Source organism: Tripterygium wilfordii, chromosome 1 (assembly GCF_013401445.1).
Source record: "Tripterygium wilfordii isolate XIE 37 chromosome 1, ASM1340144v1, whole genome shotgun sequence".
NCBI lineage: Eukaryota > Viridiplantae > Streptophyta > Magnoliopsida > Celastrales > Celastraceae > Tripterygium > Tripterygium wilfordii.
Genome location: NC_052232.1, coordinates 8,716,538 through 8,731,410, shown reverse-complemented (window position 1 = coordinate 8,731,410; position 14,873 = coordinate 8,716,538). Strand labels below are relative to the sequence as shown.

The following is a 14,873-nucleotide window of genomic DNA, read 5'->3' as shown; positions in this document are numbered from 1 at the left end:
CTAAGAATTAGCGTGGTCAAATTCACCATCAACATTTGATGTTGAAGATCTACATAATTAGACATCTGAGTTCACGACCATTCCCTTGCGTTAAGAATTAGCGTTGTCAAATTCACTATCACAGTCAACAACCAGAATTGTTCGAAAGTGGCCACCAGTGATGGCTGCGGGTCTCCTATGCGCCTTTACGCAAAACGATAGATTCCAAATTGCTTGTCCCCGCCGTTAAGCATCAGTTCTGTTTTTTTGCCAGTGAATTTTCCCCCTTTTTCATTTCTTTTTTTGACTTCTATTTCGTTATAACACGTGAGCATCACGTGCTTGGGCCATTGGCCTTCGTTTTGCCCCGTTGATACGGGTTTAGATAAGGTCGTGACTAGTGATAGTGATGCCAGTAAAACAAATTGGCAACCTGAATTGTCCTCCCTACACTCGCCCGTACGATAGTAATTCCTTCCATATGCGAATTCTGGTGCCAAAGCGAGCGATAACAGAATTCGAGGGGAAGAAACCGTAGGTTCTCATTTATTCACTCTTACTCTCTTCCAAAAATTCGAAACCGAATACTACTCTTTGAATCACAGTGGCTGAGAGCAATGGCTGCCGAGTTATTGACGCGGTTTCTGTGCCAAGGCTTCGTTCGTTCGAGTGCCGAACATGCAAATGTGCGCTTCCTTTCCCCTTCTCGTCGTCTACTTCCTGCTTCCTGCAAAATGCGCCAGCGAAGTTTCAGGTACTATTCTATTATATTCCGGCTTCAGTCTTTCGATCACAGTCATTCAAGATTTTGATTGATGTGTTTCTATTTTTAGTTCTGTTTCAAATGATTTTTCTTTTTTTTCTTCCTACTTGATATTGAGAACTATTTGCGAATCACATCGAGTACTACGATTTCCATCACCATCACAATATCATGGCTATTTTTACATTAATTTTCCTTTGAAAATTTGCTCGTCTTTTAGTGTAAGACGAACTACGTACTTATGCGTATCGTCTTTGGACATAATTCTTCTCAATGCTTAACTATAAGAATAAATTACTGGAATGGATGTGTGTGCGAATGTACTTAGTGTGGATATACGTATTTATGTCAACTCTTGCTTGCGTATTGAGTAAATTTTCATATCTTGAAGCAGATTTGATTGATAGATTAGGACAATTTTTGGATTTAGTTGATCGTTGTAAAACTTTAAAGTTTCACCAGTTCTTTGATAAGATGTACAGATGCTGATTTCGATCTAAAAATTTGAGTGGAAAATATGATGACAAAGAGAGTCCAAAGGTTACAAGTATGAATGATGTGCCTCAATATTAAGGTAGCATGACTTGAGATGAATAATGAGTGTGTAGTGTAATACTTTTCTTTTATAACAAGTCATCAGGTCATGTCCTGGAAATGTATTTGCAGACCTTCTGTTTATTTTGCTTACTTTTCATATCTAAACTGCATTGCATTTCTTGTTAGACAACAGGTATTTCAGTTCAATTTTGCATCATCAGCAGCTTATCTGTTTTTGTAACCGTCTGGCAGACTGGCAACACATTGTGGTCTGTTTGTATTAGCGAATAGCTGATACTCTATCTCTTTCACCTTATTATGCTGCAATGTTTTGAATTAAATGCAGGTCACAGAATAAGAGACATGAAGTGAAGAAGGCCTCTTCTGAGCAGCCTCCAACAAGTGAAGATCTCCCTCCAGGTCCTGATGAGGACTCTGAATCTATAAACTCTTCTGTGGTTTCCCCAATTTTAGATCCTGAAACTGGACCTATAGACGAATTTGATGACAATGTAGAGTTGGAGCATGGTCAACATGCCAACGGAAATAATTTTGCTGTTGTAGCTGTACTTGATGAGTCAAAATCTTTGGTATTCTTCTTTACCAGCACCTAAACACTGATATTAGAAATTTGGATTAGACTGTTTCCGGTTTTCTACTTTTATGTCAATTGTGTTGTGTTAACTGTTAAGTTGAAATCTATTTGTATGGGCTGCCAGGGATATAAAAAGACCATGAGGGTATATGCCATCACATGGTAATTTCTATGTCGGAGTTCTACCATGTGATGTTTGATGAAATAGTTTTAAATAAGCATTTAATTCTGTTCCCTGCAGTTCAATCCTTGGTTGGAATTTGTTCTTAAACTCTGTTGCTCTTGAAGAAGCATTATCTTCTCTTTTCCTCAAATAAAAAGTAAGAAAAGTGGAAAACCATATATAACTATTTGAATTTCATTCCCATCTCACAGGATATAAATGTAGATGGCAGAGAGAAGCTTTCAAGTGTTCACCTTGAGGATTTAATTGGCATGATTAGGAATGCTGAGAAAAGTAGGATGAATTTCTGTTATTCTTTTGAATTATTTTTTTCAATGCTTCTTCAGTTTAATATTTGTTTTTTTGCATAAAGACTTGCAGACATAACTGTTTTTCTTGATTCATGCTAGATATTCTTCTTCTCAACAAAGCTCGTGTTCGTGCTCTTGAAGATCTTGAAAAGATTCTCACAGAGAAGGAAGCATTGCAAGAAGAAATTAATGTCTTGCAGATAAGATTGGCAGAAACAGATGAAAAAATTAAAATTGCTGCCCAAGAAAAGATTCATATGGAATTGCTGGAAGGCGAATTGGAGAAACTACAGGATGAATTGACTCAAAGGGGTGGTTCTGGAGGAATTGAGATGCACGACAATCAGAGTAAATATTCAATCGAGGAACCCTCTCCTCTGCATAGTTCTAATCTCGATTCTCTCTTTAAGGAGCTTGATTCTCTGAGGGAAGAGAATGTGTCCCTGAAGCATGATATTCAAGCTCTTAAAGAGGAGCTCAGTAATGTTAGGAATACAGATGAACGTATAGAGATTCTGGAAAAGGAACGCTCATTTTTGGAGTCTTCCTTGAAAAACTTAGAGTCCAAACTTTCAGTTTCTCAGAAAGATGTCTCAAATCTTTCTAATTTAAAAACAGAATGCAAGGACCTGTGGAAGAAGGTGGAAGATTTGCAAGGATTACTAGATAAGGCAAACAAGCAGGCAGATCAGGCTATTCTGGTGCTACAGCAGAACCAGGAGCTCAGCAGGAAGGTTGACAAATTGGAAGAATCTCTTGGAGAAGCTAATGTCTATAAGCTGTCATCAGAAAAACTGCAGCAGTATAGTGAACTGATGCAACAAAAGATAAAACTATTGGAAGAGCAACTTCAAAAGTCAGATGAGGAGATACATTCGTACGTTCAATTATATCAGGAATCTGTGCAGGAATTTCAAGATACGCTTAATAGTTTAAAAGAAGAAAGCAAGAAAAGGGCCATAGATGAACCTGTCGATGATATGCCTTGGGAATTTTGGAGCCGTTTACTGCTGCTTATTGATGGTTGGTTGCTTGAGAAGAAAATATCAATGGATGATGCAAAGCTGTTGAGAGAGATGATATGGAAGAGAGATGTACGTATACACGATGCCTACATGGCTTGCAAGGAAAAGAATGAGAGTGAAGCTGTGTCGATCTTTCTGAGGCTGACATCATCGACAGGAAGGTAGATATTGAATGTTAACTAGTAGAGTTTAGTAAATTGTTTTATGTTGTGTTTCGTGTTTGATTTTTATCTTTTTCTCTTTTTGTAGTCCAGGATTATATGTTACTCATATTGCGGCAGAAATGGCACCAGTGGCTAAGGTAACTTCATCTCTCTTTAAGAATTGTTGTTTTGTTTGCATAACTTTTATAAAACCATTAACCATAAAAAGAGACAGGGAGGATGTTAGAAGCAGTTCTTGGAAGAAAGGGCCTGCCACATAATTATTGAAATGATAACTTGTACACCTATAAAACCACTATGCTATGGGTAGTTTTCTTTATTAGTTACCACCACAAAACAGCTTTGTTATAATCTTATCTTCCATTACCATGAAGCCTTACAACATACTCTGCGAACTGCAACATTCTCCAAATTGGTTTTCACCTCATTTTTTTTTTGACAACAAAATAGTCTACGTGATTCTTGTGCTGCACTTGTGTTTCTTAAACTATTGCGCGGCTCAATGTACCATCAATAAGATTACCAGGTCCTCCCCTCTTATTTGGGAAAAAAAATCTCTTTTATTTGCTTGCTTGCATATGTGTATTTGTGTTTATGTTAGTTTTTTATATGCACCTCTGCATAGCTGGCTATAGGCAATTGAGATTTCTACACTCTTCAACCTTCACATTTTTATGCTAAATTGAAGGAGCAAAACAATGGAAAAGGATTCTTATAGAGAAATAAATTTTATTCCAATTTCGGCTTAAATATTGTTAAGATTTGTCACTTTGTCATTCAACCCAATAAGTTAAATTGATGGGTTGAGGACATTTGACATCATTTATACATATTCTAATATTCTCCGTCACGTGGCTGGGCAATCCGACGGCCCAACATGTACACAACAGACGAGGCCCAACGCTAGGGCTACTCTCACACAAGGCCCTCAAATTGGGGCAATGACAAACACACACAAAGACGCACACTTGGGGCAACAACAAATGGAGGTTTAAATTGCAGAAGCTAAGGTTTAAACCCAAGAGATCTCGCTTTGATACCATGTTAAGATTTGTTACTTTGCCATTCAACCCAATAAGTTAACTTCTTGGGTTGGGGTTTCACATCATTTATACATATTGTAACAAATATGTTGAACTGATTTGTATTTCAAAGCTTCTGTTAATTCTCTTTATTTTGTCGTTATCATTTCCCAATCCCAAATTGGTATCCTTTTGAAAGTGCAAATATTTTTTTCCTGCTTGTAATTATTTTGGGAACTTATTGAAAGGTTGATGGACTAATACACATCTATACGACTATACCTACTATAATATTGTTATCATTGCAGGTTGGCGGTTTGGGAGATGTTGTGACTGGTCTTGGTAAAGCACTGCAAAAGAGAGGGCACCTTGTGGAGATAATTCTTCCCAAATATGATTGCGTGCAATATGACCGAATTCGTGATTTGAGGGTACATTACCAGTTTGACAATCTAAGCATCAATTGTAAAAACATGTATCTTATGAAGTATCAAATTAATTATTTACTTTTGCAGGTCCTCAATGTGGAGGTGGAGTCATATTTTGATGGGAAACTATTTAAGAATAAAATCTGGGTTTGCACTGTGGAAGGTTAGGAAATTTGCAGTTAATGCTGCTGTGATATATTTTGAAATTCCTTTAAAAAAGATATAATTTGAGATTCTATACTGACCGCAACTAAATGCAGGTCTTCCTGTGTACTTTATTGAGCCCCATCATCCTGATGGGTTCTTCTGGAGAGGGCAGTTCTATGGAGAGCGAGATGATTTCAAACGATTCTCCTATTTTAGCCGTGCAGCTCTAGAATTTCTTCTTCAAGCTGGAAAGAAACCTGATATAATTCATTGCCATGATTGGCAGACTGCTTTTGTTGTATGGGCTACAGATTTCATTCAATTGCCTTTTTCTTTCAGCATATACTTGCAATTTCATCACTATTGCGACTTGTTTATTGTTAGGCACCACTTTATTGGGATATATACGCTCCCAAAGGACTGAATTCAGCCAGAATATGTTTTACGTGTCACAACTTTGAGTACCAAGGGATTGCGCCTGCTTCAGAATTGACCTCTTGTGGCCTTGATGCTCACCAGCTAAATAGACCAGATAGAATGCAGGACAACTCAGCACATGATAGGATCAATCCTGTTAAGGTATTGCTATTCTATGTTCAAACACAATCAATGTTATTTCTCAGTAGAAACACATATCCCCTAATAGTTGTGCTTTCTTGCTCAGGGTGCAATTGTGTTCTCTAACATTGTTACGACAGTGTCGCCCACCTATGCAGAGGAGGTGAGGACTGCTGAGGTACGAATGATCTAATACTTCACACTTGTTTTTATTTCTGCTATCACCTGTCTTTTGTTTTTATTAATAGATGTTAGTTACTGAAGAGAGTACAATGTTTGATGCAATATCACGTTAGTAGATTATCTGTGAGATCAGTCGATGAATCTTAAAAGTGTTGATTTGTACAAAGAATTCGTTGAGTTTGATAGAAATTAAATGGCTTTGGTTTACCACATTTACCAAATAGTATCTAAATACAACCTACAAATCTCATGTTGTGTGTGTGTGTGTGTAGAGAGAGAGTGAGACCTTTGGAGTTGATCTTATCTATAATGGTTCATACAGTGGTCTACCTGTGTATGACTTCTTGTGCATCTGCTGCTAAGGCGAGTGTCAACATGGCGGATTTTTTTTCTGTCTTCTTCCTTTTGCTTAGTAGGATGCAACTTTACATGAAAAGGATGGGTGAAATGTTTAATTTCGCTCGTTGCTAAGATAAAGTGATCTATTTTTACTTATTATATTATTCATTCAAGGCACTTGGTTCTTGATCACAAATGAAAGCCTTATCATATGTTCCACTATGTTTTGCAGGGTGGACATGGTCTCCATTCAACACTTAATTTTCACTCTAGAAAGTTTATGGGGATTCTAAATGGAATTGACACAGATGCCTGGAATCCTGCTACTGACACATTTCTTGAAGCCCAATACAGTGCTAATGATATTCTAGGGAAAGCAGAAAACAAAATGGCCTTAAGAAGGCATCTTGGTCTTTCTTTTGCTGATCACAGGCGGCCATTGGTAACCTAATATATGAAAGTATTAGATAATTAATTTTGTCATTTAGGGCATTGCATTGCTGCCATTGCATTTTTTCCGACCCTGTTTGAAATTTGACTCGGTTCAATTCATTATACAGAAGACTGTTTGAAATTTGACTCGGTTTGGTTCATTGTTTTTATAAGAAATATATATACTTTAGAATGGCATACATTACCCGAAACCAACATTGATTCATTTATATCTCAATTTCTAATAAAATATCTTCTTTTTTTATCCGTCATTAACTAGAAAAACATAAATAGTTGTATTCTTCCCATCTTCTTGTATAAGTTAATACTATTATGATATTTGAAGCTGCTAATTGCTAAGAATTTCTAGTTGTTACTGAACAGGTGGGCTGCATAACAAGGTTGGTGCCGCAGAAAGGAGTACATCTTATTAGACATGCGATATATAGAACACTCGAGCTTGGAGGACAATTCGTGCTCCTTGGTTCAAGCCCTGTTCCACATATTCAGGTAATATACTTGTTCCGTGGCCATGGAAGTGTCATCCACATCCTTTGTATTATAAGAAGTGAAGATAAATAAGGGTTGGGAACTTCTTCTTGCTCATTTCCTTGACATTGCACCCATAGTACATACTTTTATTTGCATGCATGTCCTTTAGTTTTGAGCTTCAGAGAAATAGACAGTTACTTTATTTTACTCTTGAGAGTTAGTTCTGATGTCAAAGTTGAATAATAAATTAATATATATCCATATTTTTTTGGTGTAGAAGTCAATTAGTACATTCCACTGTCATTGTTTTCCATTAATGTGTTTTAGGAAAAAGATCTAATTCCATGTTATGTATTTAGATGGGTAAACTGCACTTTTCTCCTAGTGCGATAGAGTACTGCACAGAGCCACCTGCAATTAGAAAATTATCACTTTTACTTTCTGCTTGTGTGAGTTTTTTTTTTTTTTTTAATCTTGTTTCGTTTTTTCTTCTCCAGAGGGAGTTCGAGGGTATTGCGAACCACTTTGAGAATCATGAGCATATTCAGCTAATACTGAAATATGATGAGTCTCTTTCCCACAGCATTTATGCTGCTTCTGACATGTTCATCATCCCATCTATCTTCGAGCCTTGTGGCCTCACACAGGTATAATCTCTTGCCTAAGAAAACTCTCGGAATGCAAAATCATCAGAGAGCTCTACTTAATTGAGTTTCTCATGGGAAGTTATTGAAGAAGGCTGTCATTTGATGATTTTCAAAAATCATAAAAGATTATGAGAATTGAAACACCGCCTGTTTGGTGCAGCGGATCTGCTGCACCAAACTCTGTGCGGTTCCACTGCACCAAACGGGCAGCGGATCCGCTGGCTAGATGCGTGGCCTTGTGACTGCATGAAGACAGTTATCATATAATTTAACTCAATCTGATATTATCCTTCACATATCTTGTGCCGCCTTCCCCTTTTATTCGAGCACAGTATTGTCATATCCATGTTCAGTTTTGTATCTTAACTCATATCTGTGTACCTTCAGTTTTAAATACTTTATACCATTTTCTTGCAGATGATAGCAATGAGATATGGTTCTATACCCATTGCAAGGAAAACAGGTGGTCTAAATGACAGGTGGGCTGCTTAATGCTCGACTTAATTGATGAGCTCAATGTTTTAGTTGGTTCTCTAACCTGTGTTAAATGTTCTTCTTCAGCGTATTTGATGTTGATGATGATACGATACCTCTCCAGTTTCGAAATGGATTTACATTTGTGAGTCCTGACGAACAGGTAAAAGATCTCAACAAATTTGTCTTATTTGTGTGCATGTTTTCACTGAAAATTTGTAGCCCATGGAACACCGTTTTGCAATTCCAGATGTTGAACAAGATCATTGCTTGTACTGAAATTTTGTATTCTGCCCCTCTAAAATTTTGTCCCCTCAAAGTGACAAATGAAAAGTTCTCTGCAATTCTGATGTTTTTTCAATCTAACTCAACAGGGAATTAACGGTGCTTTGGAACGTGCATTTAACTATTACATGAATAATATTGAGGGTTGGCAGCAGCTTGTTCAGAAAGACATGAGTATGAATTTCAGTTGGAAATCTTCAGCATCACAGTATGAGGATCTTTACTTAAAATCGGTTTCAAGAGCAAAGACAGCAACTCACAAATAAGCTTCTCCGGAATGCTGCTTCAATTCTTGAGATACAGGATACTCCCTGCAAACTGGTCAAGTAGGTTGTGATTGGAATGGCTATTGCATCCAGGAAAACCGAAAACCTGCCATTTGAATTGCCTAATTTCATGGATGTTATGTCCTACTGGCAGGTCGGATAATACAGATCGGCAGTTCCGCACAGTATACATGATAGGTTCTTTACTTCTTTACTTTTACACATATTGTGAATTCTTTTGTCTCCAAAACAAAAAAAGAAAGGAGATGCAATGTATAAACCTGTAAAGACGGAATAATATATGTCAATGCATGTAGGAAATTTATGTGGATTATCCTCTATTGAGAAGTGAAATGAAGTATGTCATTTTATTTCTCCAAATAAAGAGAAGGAATTTGATGATCAATGTACTTTCTTTCCTCTCTGCTCTAAGGAAAAAAGAATCACCAAGGAAAATAAAATTACTTTAGACGTTCTGACCAAATATGGTGGTTCGGTCTCTAATACATACTCTTGGACGCGACAATTTTTATTTTTTATTTTTAAACGGAGAGAGGATTTGAATCCTAGTAATGAGGGTTATACACATTACTGGAGTGTATGGATGGGATCAATTAATGACTGCAATGCAGTGTAAATCAACTTATACCATTCTTGAGTTAAATCCAGTTATTTATAATGATCAATTATTTTATTTTACTTCAAACTGCAAATAATTTTAGTCTTAAATCTTCCAACAGTTCAAGGAAAAAATATTGGAAAAAAAAAATGTAGTTTCAATTCAAGAGATTACAATTAAACTCTTGTATTACTGGTCAACAACTTTACATCACCAGTAACACAACAATACACAAACAAATCTCTCTCTCACTCTCATTCTCCCAAAAGCCTAAACTCACTTTCCAGGTACAAAGTTTGTGGCATAAGCCCAAGCATTGTTGTTAACTGGGTCAGCCAGATGGTCAGCCAAGTTTTCCAATGGGCCCTTACCAGTCACAATGGCTTGAACAAAGAACCCAAACATGGAAAACATGGCCAACCTGCCATTCTTAAGCTCCTTCACCTTGAGCTCAGCAAAAGCTTCTGGGTCATTAGCAAGACCCAATGGATCAAAGCTCCCACCTGGATAAATTGGGTCAGTCACCTCACCAAGAGGCCCGCCAGCAATTCTGTAGCCCTCAACAGCGCCCATCAAGACCACCTGAGTGGCCCAAATAGCAAGAATACTTTGTGCGTGGATCAAGCTTGGGTTGCCCAAGTAGTCAAGCCCACCTTCGCTGAAGATCTGTGATCCGGCCTTGAACCACACGGCCTCACCGAACTTGACACCATTACGGGCCAAGAGCTCCGGGAAGACGCACCCGAGGGCCCCAAGCATGGCCCATCTGGAGTGGATCACTTCGAGCTCACGGTTCTTGGCGAAGGTTTCTGGATCAGCAGAAAGCCCAGCAGTGTCCCAGCCGTAATCACCAGAGAACTCTCCAGTCAAGTAAGATGGAGCCTCACCGGAGAATGGACCCAAGTACTTAACTCTGTCTGGGCCGTACCATGGGCTTCCTGATGAGACAGGCTTTTTGGTGGTACCTTTCCTCATGGAAACACGGCCATTGCCGAAGAGCTCTGGCAAAGAAGGGCCGACCTGCACTGCCTTTCCGACGAAGGAAGGAGAGGAGAGAGCCATTGTTGAGGCTGCCATTGATTTTGGGTGGCTGCGTGCAAACAAGTGTTAAAAGAGAGTGAAGCTGTGAGATTTGTGTTGTTTGTGATTTGGGCTTAATGGGCTTCGTTTATATATATATGGGTTTTAGAAGTTGGGGTCCTTATCTAAGACAATCAATATGTGAAATCTTATTGGCTCTTTATATATTTTGTAGGTTTTTGGTTCCACTTGGCACTTGTACAACGAGATAATAGCCCTATATCTGCTTTTCCAAAATAATATGCAGGAATTATGAAATGGGGTTATGGGCCATGGCATCACCACATTTGTTTTGCTCAAAAAGGAAACCTAGTTCCTCCATTTTTGGTAAATTAACAGCATCCATCTCTTGTTACTCTCTTATTAATCTTTCATAGCCATAATATGCACAAAAAAGGGAACTCATTTTCATTGATAACAAAGAGGTTATGTATGTAATGTAAGTGGAGAAAAAAGAAGATTTTTTATATTAAATTCGTGTGCATGTTTCTGTTGGAATTTGAGGAAATGTGGTGAGAAGGAGAAGAGAGAGGTTTACTCAATTCATTTGAGGTATTATCCACACTTTGGGTTTAAGGTTTCGTCATTTTGTCCTTTAAAAAGGGTCTCAAGTGTTTAAAATGAGGCTCACATTTATAAAACAAATCGGTAAATCGTTGATTTACACCCAATCGATGTAAGACTTTTTATTACAAGTCTAACACTCTCTCACACTTGTGAGCTCAATCGTGCAATACCCAACAAGTGAACTATACGAGAGATCATTAAGATCGAGTCTAAGCTCCGATACCGTGTTAGAATTTGGAGGAGGTGAGAAGCAAAAGATAGGGATGAGAGAGAGGTTGACCCAATCCATGCACTTGAGATATTGTTCATCCCAGAGGCATTTCTATACTATTTCACTGGGGGATTGGGTCTTCAGTGAAATCATGTAAAACATATTATATATATTGGACAAAATGTACCAGGTCCTCAAAAAAGAAGTATCATATCCCCAATGAAACATTTATCATACCTCTAATGACTATCAAGCCCAATAGCTCCACACGAAACTAAAGATCTAAAATGGGCAACAGCCAGAAGCTTATGGGCAGCTTGAAATTTTACTTGGGTTATATCATTTTCCCAATTGATACGCCTTTGTGACATTGTGCTCGCCTTCTCGGGACTCAGCCCATAGCATTGAGTCTTATCGCTTGCTCGTCTTCTTGCCTTCCCTAATTGATCCGCCTTACCATAACTGATTTGTCAGAAAATAAAAGTACCCACATTTTTCCACAGCAACGGACATTTCATGGCGGGGGCCCGCACAAACGGTGGAGCATGTGGTTTAATTCGATGCAAACTTAAGAATGCTGCTTAAGAATGAGTGAGTGCCCCTCTCCGACCCTTACTGCCCATCCTGAGAGCGGACAACCAATACCCACTATTGGCCAAACCATTCGGGCACTGGGACCAATGTGAGTACACCATGAAAACGGGGTTGTGGGAGAGCAATAGTATCGTGACGTATCAACTAGAGTATGGGGTATGGTTTCATTAGGTGATGATGCGTCTACTTACGGGGTACGATATAGAGTTCTCTACTTCTCTTCCATAGGCGCTTCTAATTCTTCTTGATTAGCTTGTTAATCTTCTGATGTTTTGTTCTCGCGTTATGGTTTCAGTAAGATAATAATTTGGTGATTCGTGTTGTTTATTGTTTGGTTAAATCAACATGTAATCTTTTATTGTTTGAAACTATTAATATGTATTTTTTTACCATATAAAATAACCCACAAAAAAATTTGGGTACTACCTCGAACCCCTTCTTCTTAGTTATGCAACTAGTGAGTTCGTATCTTAAATTCGTCACTGATCTAAGGTTTAAGATCGCTAGACTTTGTCCTTCAAAAAATGACTCAAGTATTTATTATTTAAGATTAAGTTCACACTTATAAATCACGCCTTAGTTTACACCACAGCAATGTGTGACTTTTTACAAGTTTTTTAACGGGTTCATGCCTTCACTACAAAACATGCCTCAAGGGTTATCTTCATCCTAAACTTCTAAATTTGACTATTTGAGTGCTATTTTTCATTCCTCGTGTTTCCTAGTTGTGTTTTTTTACTCCTTAATAGAAAATTCCTCACAAATATAGATCTATCTTCATGCCCATCAGATAGGCTTCCATATATAAGTTTCTCATCCCCTTCTCTCCTGCAATCGTCAAAATGCCTTGTGATTGGATTTCTAGATATCGTTACTTCTTTCATTATTTTTTGTGGTGCTCCGACCACCTCTTCAAAAAATATCCCCACTAACTTCCAACTTCCAATCGCATTCAATACATTGAATCTCTTACAACCACAAGACAACTTAGTGGACAAGAGGTTGCCAAGTCAGTCAGATACCTAAAACCAAAATCAAAGACCATCCAATGAAATAAGAGATTTCGATATCAAGATATAACAACATCCCACAATCTAAAACCCCCCAATCAAACCAAACCAACACATACCATAAAAGATAACAAGACCAAGTCCTTAAATACCCACTCACATTTCCACCACTCAAACACAAAGCCAAGTTTCAGTTTTCAGCCACCCAAAATCAATGGCAGCATCAACAATGGCTCTCTCCTCTCCTTCCTTCGTCGGAAAGGCTGTGCAGGTCGGCCCCTCTTTGCCTGAGCTCTTCGGCAATGGCCGTGTTTCCATGAGGAAAGGTACCACCAAAAAGCCTGTCTCATCAGGAAGCCCATGGTACGGCCCAGACAGAGTTAAGTACTTGGGTCCATTCTCCGGTGAGGCTCCATCTTACTTGACTGGAGAGTTCCCTGGTGACTACGGCTGGGACACAGCTGGGCTCTCTGCTGACCCAGAAACCTTCGCCAAGAACCGTGAGCTCGAAGTCATCCACTCTAGATGGGCCATGCTTGGGGCTCTTGGGTGCGTCTTTCCGGAGCTCTTGGCCCGTAATGGTGTCAAGTTTGGTGAGGCCGTGTGGTTCAAGGCTGGATCACAGATCTTCAGCGAGGGTGGGCTTGACTACTTGGGCAACCCGAGCTTGATCCACGCACAGAGCATTCTTGCTATTTGGGCCACTCAGGTGGTCTTGATGGGCGCTGTTGAGGGTTACAGAATTGCCGGCGGGCCTCTTGGTGAGGTGACTGACCCAATTTATCCAGGTGGGAGCTTTGACCCATTGGGTCTTGCTGATGACCCAGAAGCTTTTGCTGAACTCAAGGTGAAGGAGCTCAAGAATGGTAGGCTAGCCATGTTTTCCATGTTTGGGTTCTTTGTTCAGGCCATTGTGACCGGTAAGGGCCCATTGGAGAACTTGGCCGACCACCTCGCTGACCCAGTTAACAACAACGCCTGGGCTTATGCCACAAACTTTGTGCCCGGAAAGTGAAGACTCAAAGATCAATGTTAAAAAACGAAACTTGGGAGATGATGAATGCTTTTGTTTTTGTTGTTCGATCTCCCATTTGACTGTATTTTGAGAGTGTTCTGTGGTGAAAATTCAAAATTGTTCTGAACAAAGTGAAGTTATTGTGAAATTTGTGTTCTTTTCCATGGCTGAATGGATCTGATGTTCTTTTGACATCAATTGTTTTAATGTTTTTAACATTTGGCTCTGGCAAAACGAGACCCTATAGAATCATCAAAATCAAAACTTGGTTTCGGCATCTCGGCACCCATCTTCTTCTCCTCTCTCAAACAGGTAACTGTGCCCACTATTCTTTACAAATTGTGTAAAAGTAATTGATCGTGAAAGAAAGTTTCAATTTTTAATATTTATGTCGGTTGGAAAGAGACTAAAACTAGAACATCCACCACAAGTCTCCAACCCCTCACCACCGCAGCAATCATAAATTGACTCACTTAGCTCCCCCATTTTTGTTTACTCATGTCAACCCCCCACCACCAACAAAGACTCGGCTCTCCAGGAGAGCAGTGAGCCCCCACTTGCATTCTTATCACCGTCGCCACAATTCCTACCTACCTAATAGCGGTCATTTGAAGACCTTCAAATTGGTCCCAAAGTCCAAACTGATGATGCTGATGATGTTGACGATATTAAACGATTGTTACAGCTTTTGGGTTTGTCAGAAGAGGAAGAAAAATTAAAACAAAGGAAGAGTGGTAGTTCTGGTTGCAATTATGCTGATTCTTGTGGATATGAGGATGGTTTTTATGAACGGATTGTTGGGGTTAAGGGTCCTAAATGCAGAAAGGAAATGGAGAGAATGGAGGGGTGGATAAGGTGCTTTTCAAATGGGGGTGGTGATGGTGGGAAGGGGACTTCAGAGCCTTCGAGGTTGGCCTTTTTGCTACTGGGTAAGGCTGCTTCTCTTTCAGAGGATGGTCATGGCTTG

The 14,873-nt window shown here is 39.0% G+C and overlaps 3 protein-coding genes across 4 annotated transcripts; 2 read left to right on the top strand and 1 right to left on the bottom strand.

Moving 5' to 3' along the window:
• The first annotated feature begins 430 nt into the window (after nt 1-430).
• Nucleotides 431-9,144, top strand: LOC120003025 (probable starch synthase 4, chloroplastic/amyloplastic). 2 transcript variants are annotated; one of them, XR_005469233.1, is made up of 17 exons: nt 431-733; nt 1,626-1,869; nt 2,250-2,331; nt 2,448-3,534; nt 3,623-3,674; nt 4,868-4,990; nt 5,075-5,150; nt 5,248-5,432; nt 5,519-5,713; nt 5,799-5,870; nt 6,447-6,656; nt 7,031-7,156; nt 7,636-7,785; nt 8,203-8,264; nt 8,347-8,422; nt 8,634-8,870; nt 8,965-9,144. XR_005469233.1 is itself a non-coding variant. In XM_038851921.1 (16 exons), exons 1-16 carry the CDS (start codon nt 597-599, stop codon nt 8,808-8,810), a joined length of 3,054 nt encoding a protein of 1,017 aa, XP_038707849.1. In that variant the 5' UTR covers nt 431-596; the 3' UTR covers nt 8,811-9,144. The 2 variants fall into 2 exon arrangements, 1 of the variants encoding a protein (XP_038707849.1); XM_038851921.1 differs by having other exon boundaries at nt 8,634-9,144.
• Nucleotides 9,145-9,584: 440 nt separating this feature from the next.
• LOC120007211 (chlorophyll a-b binding protein of LHCII type 1-like) lies at nt 9,585-10,554 on the bottom strand. The gene has a single exon (XM_038857672.1). The coding sequence runs from the start codon at nt 10,504-10,506 to the stop codon at nt 9,706-9,708; it is 801 nt and encodes a 266-aa protein (XP_038713600.1). The 5' UTR covers nt 10,507-10,554; the 3' UTR covers nt 9,585-9,705.
• A 2,496-nt stretch (nt 10,555-13,050) lies between these two features.
• LOC120006356 (chlorophyll a-b binding protein of LHCII type 1) lies at nt 13,051-14,070 on the top strand. Its single transcript, XM_038856723.1, has one exon. The coding sequence runs from the start codon at nt 13,106-13,108 to the stop codon at nt 13,904-13,906; it is 801 nt and encodes a 266-aa protein (XP_038712651.1). The 5' UTR covers nt 13,051-13,105; the 3' UTR covers nt 13,907-14,070.
• Nucleotides 14,071-14,873: the final 803 nt, after the last annotated feature.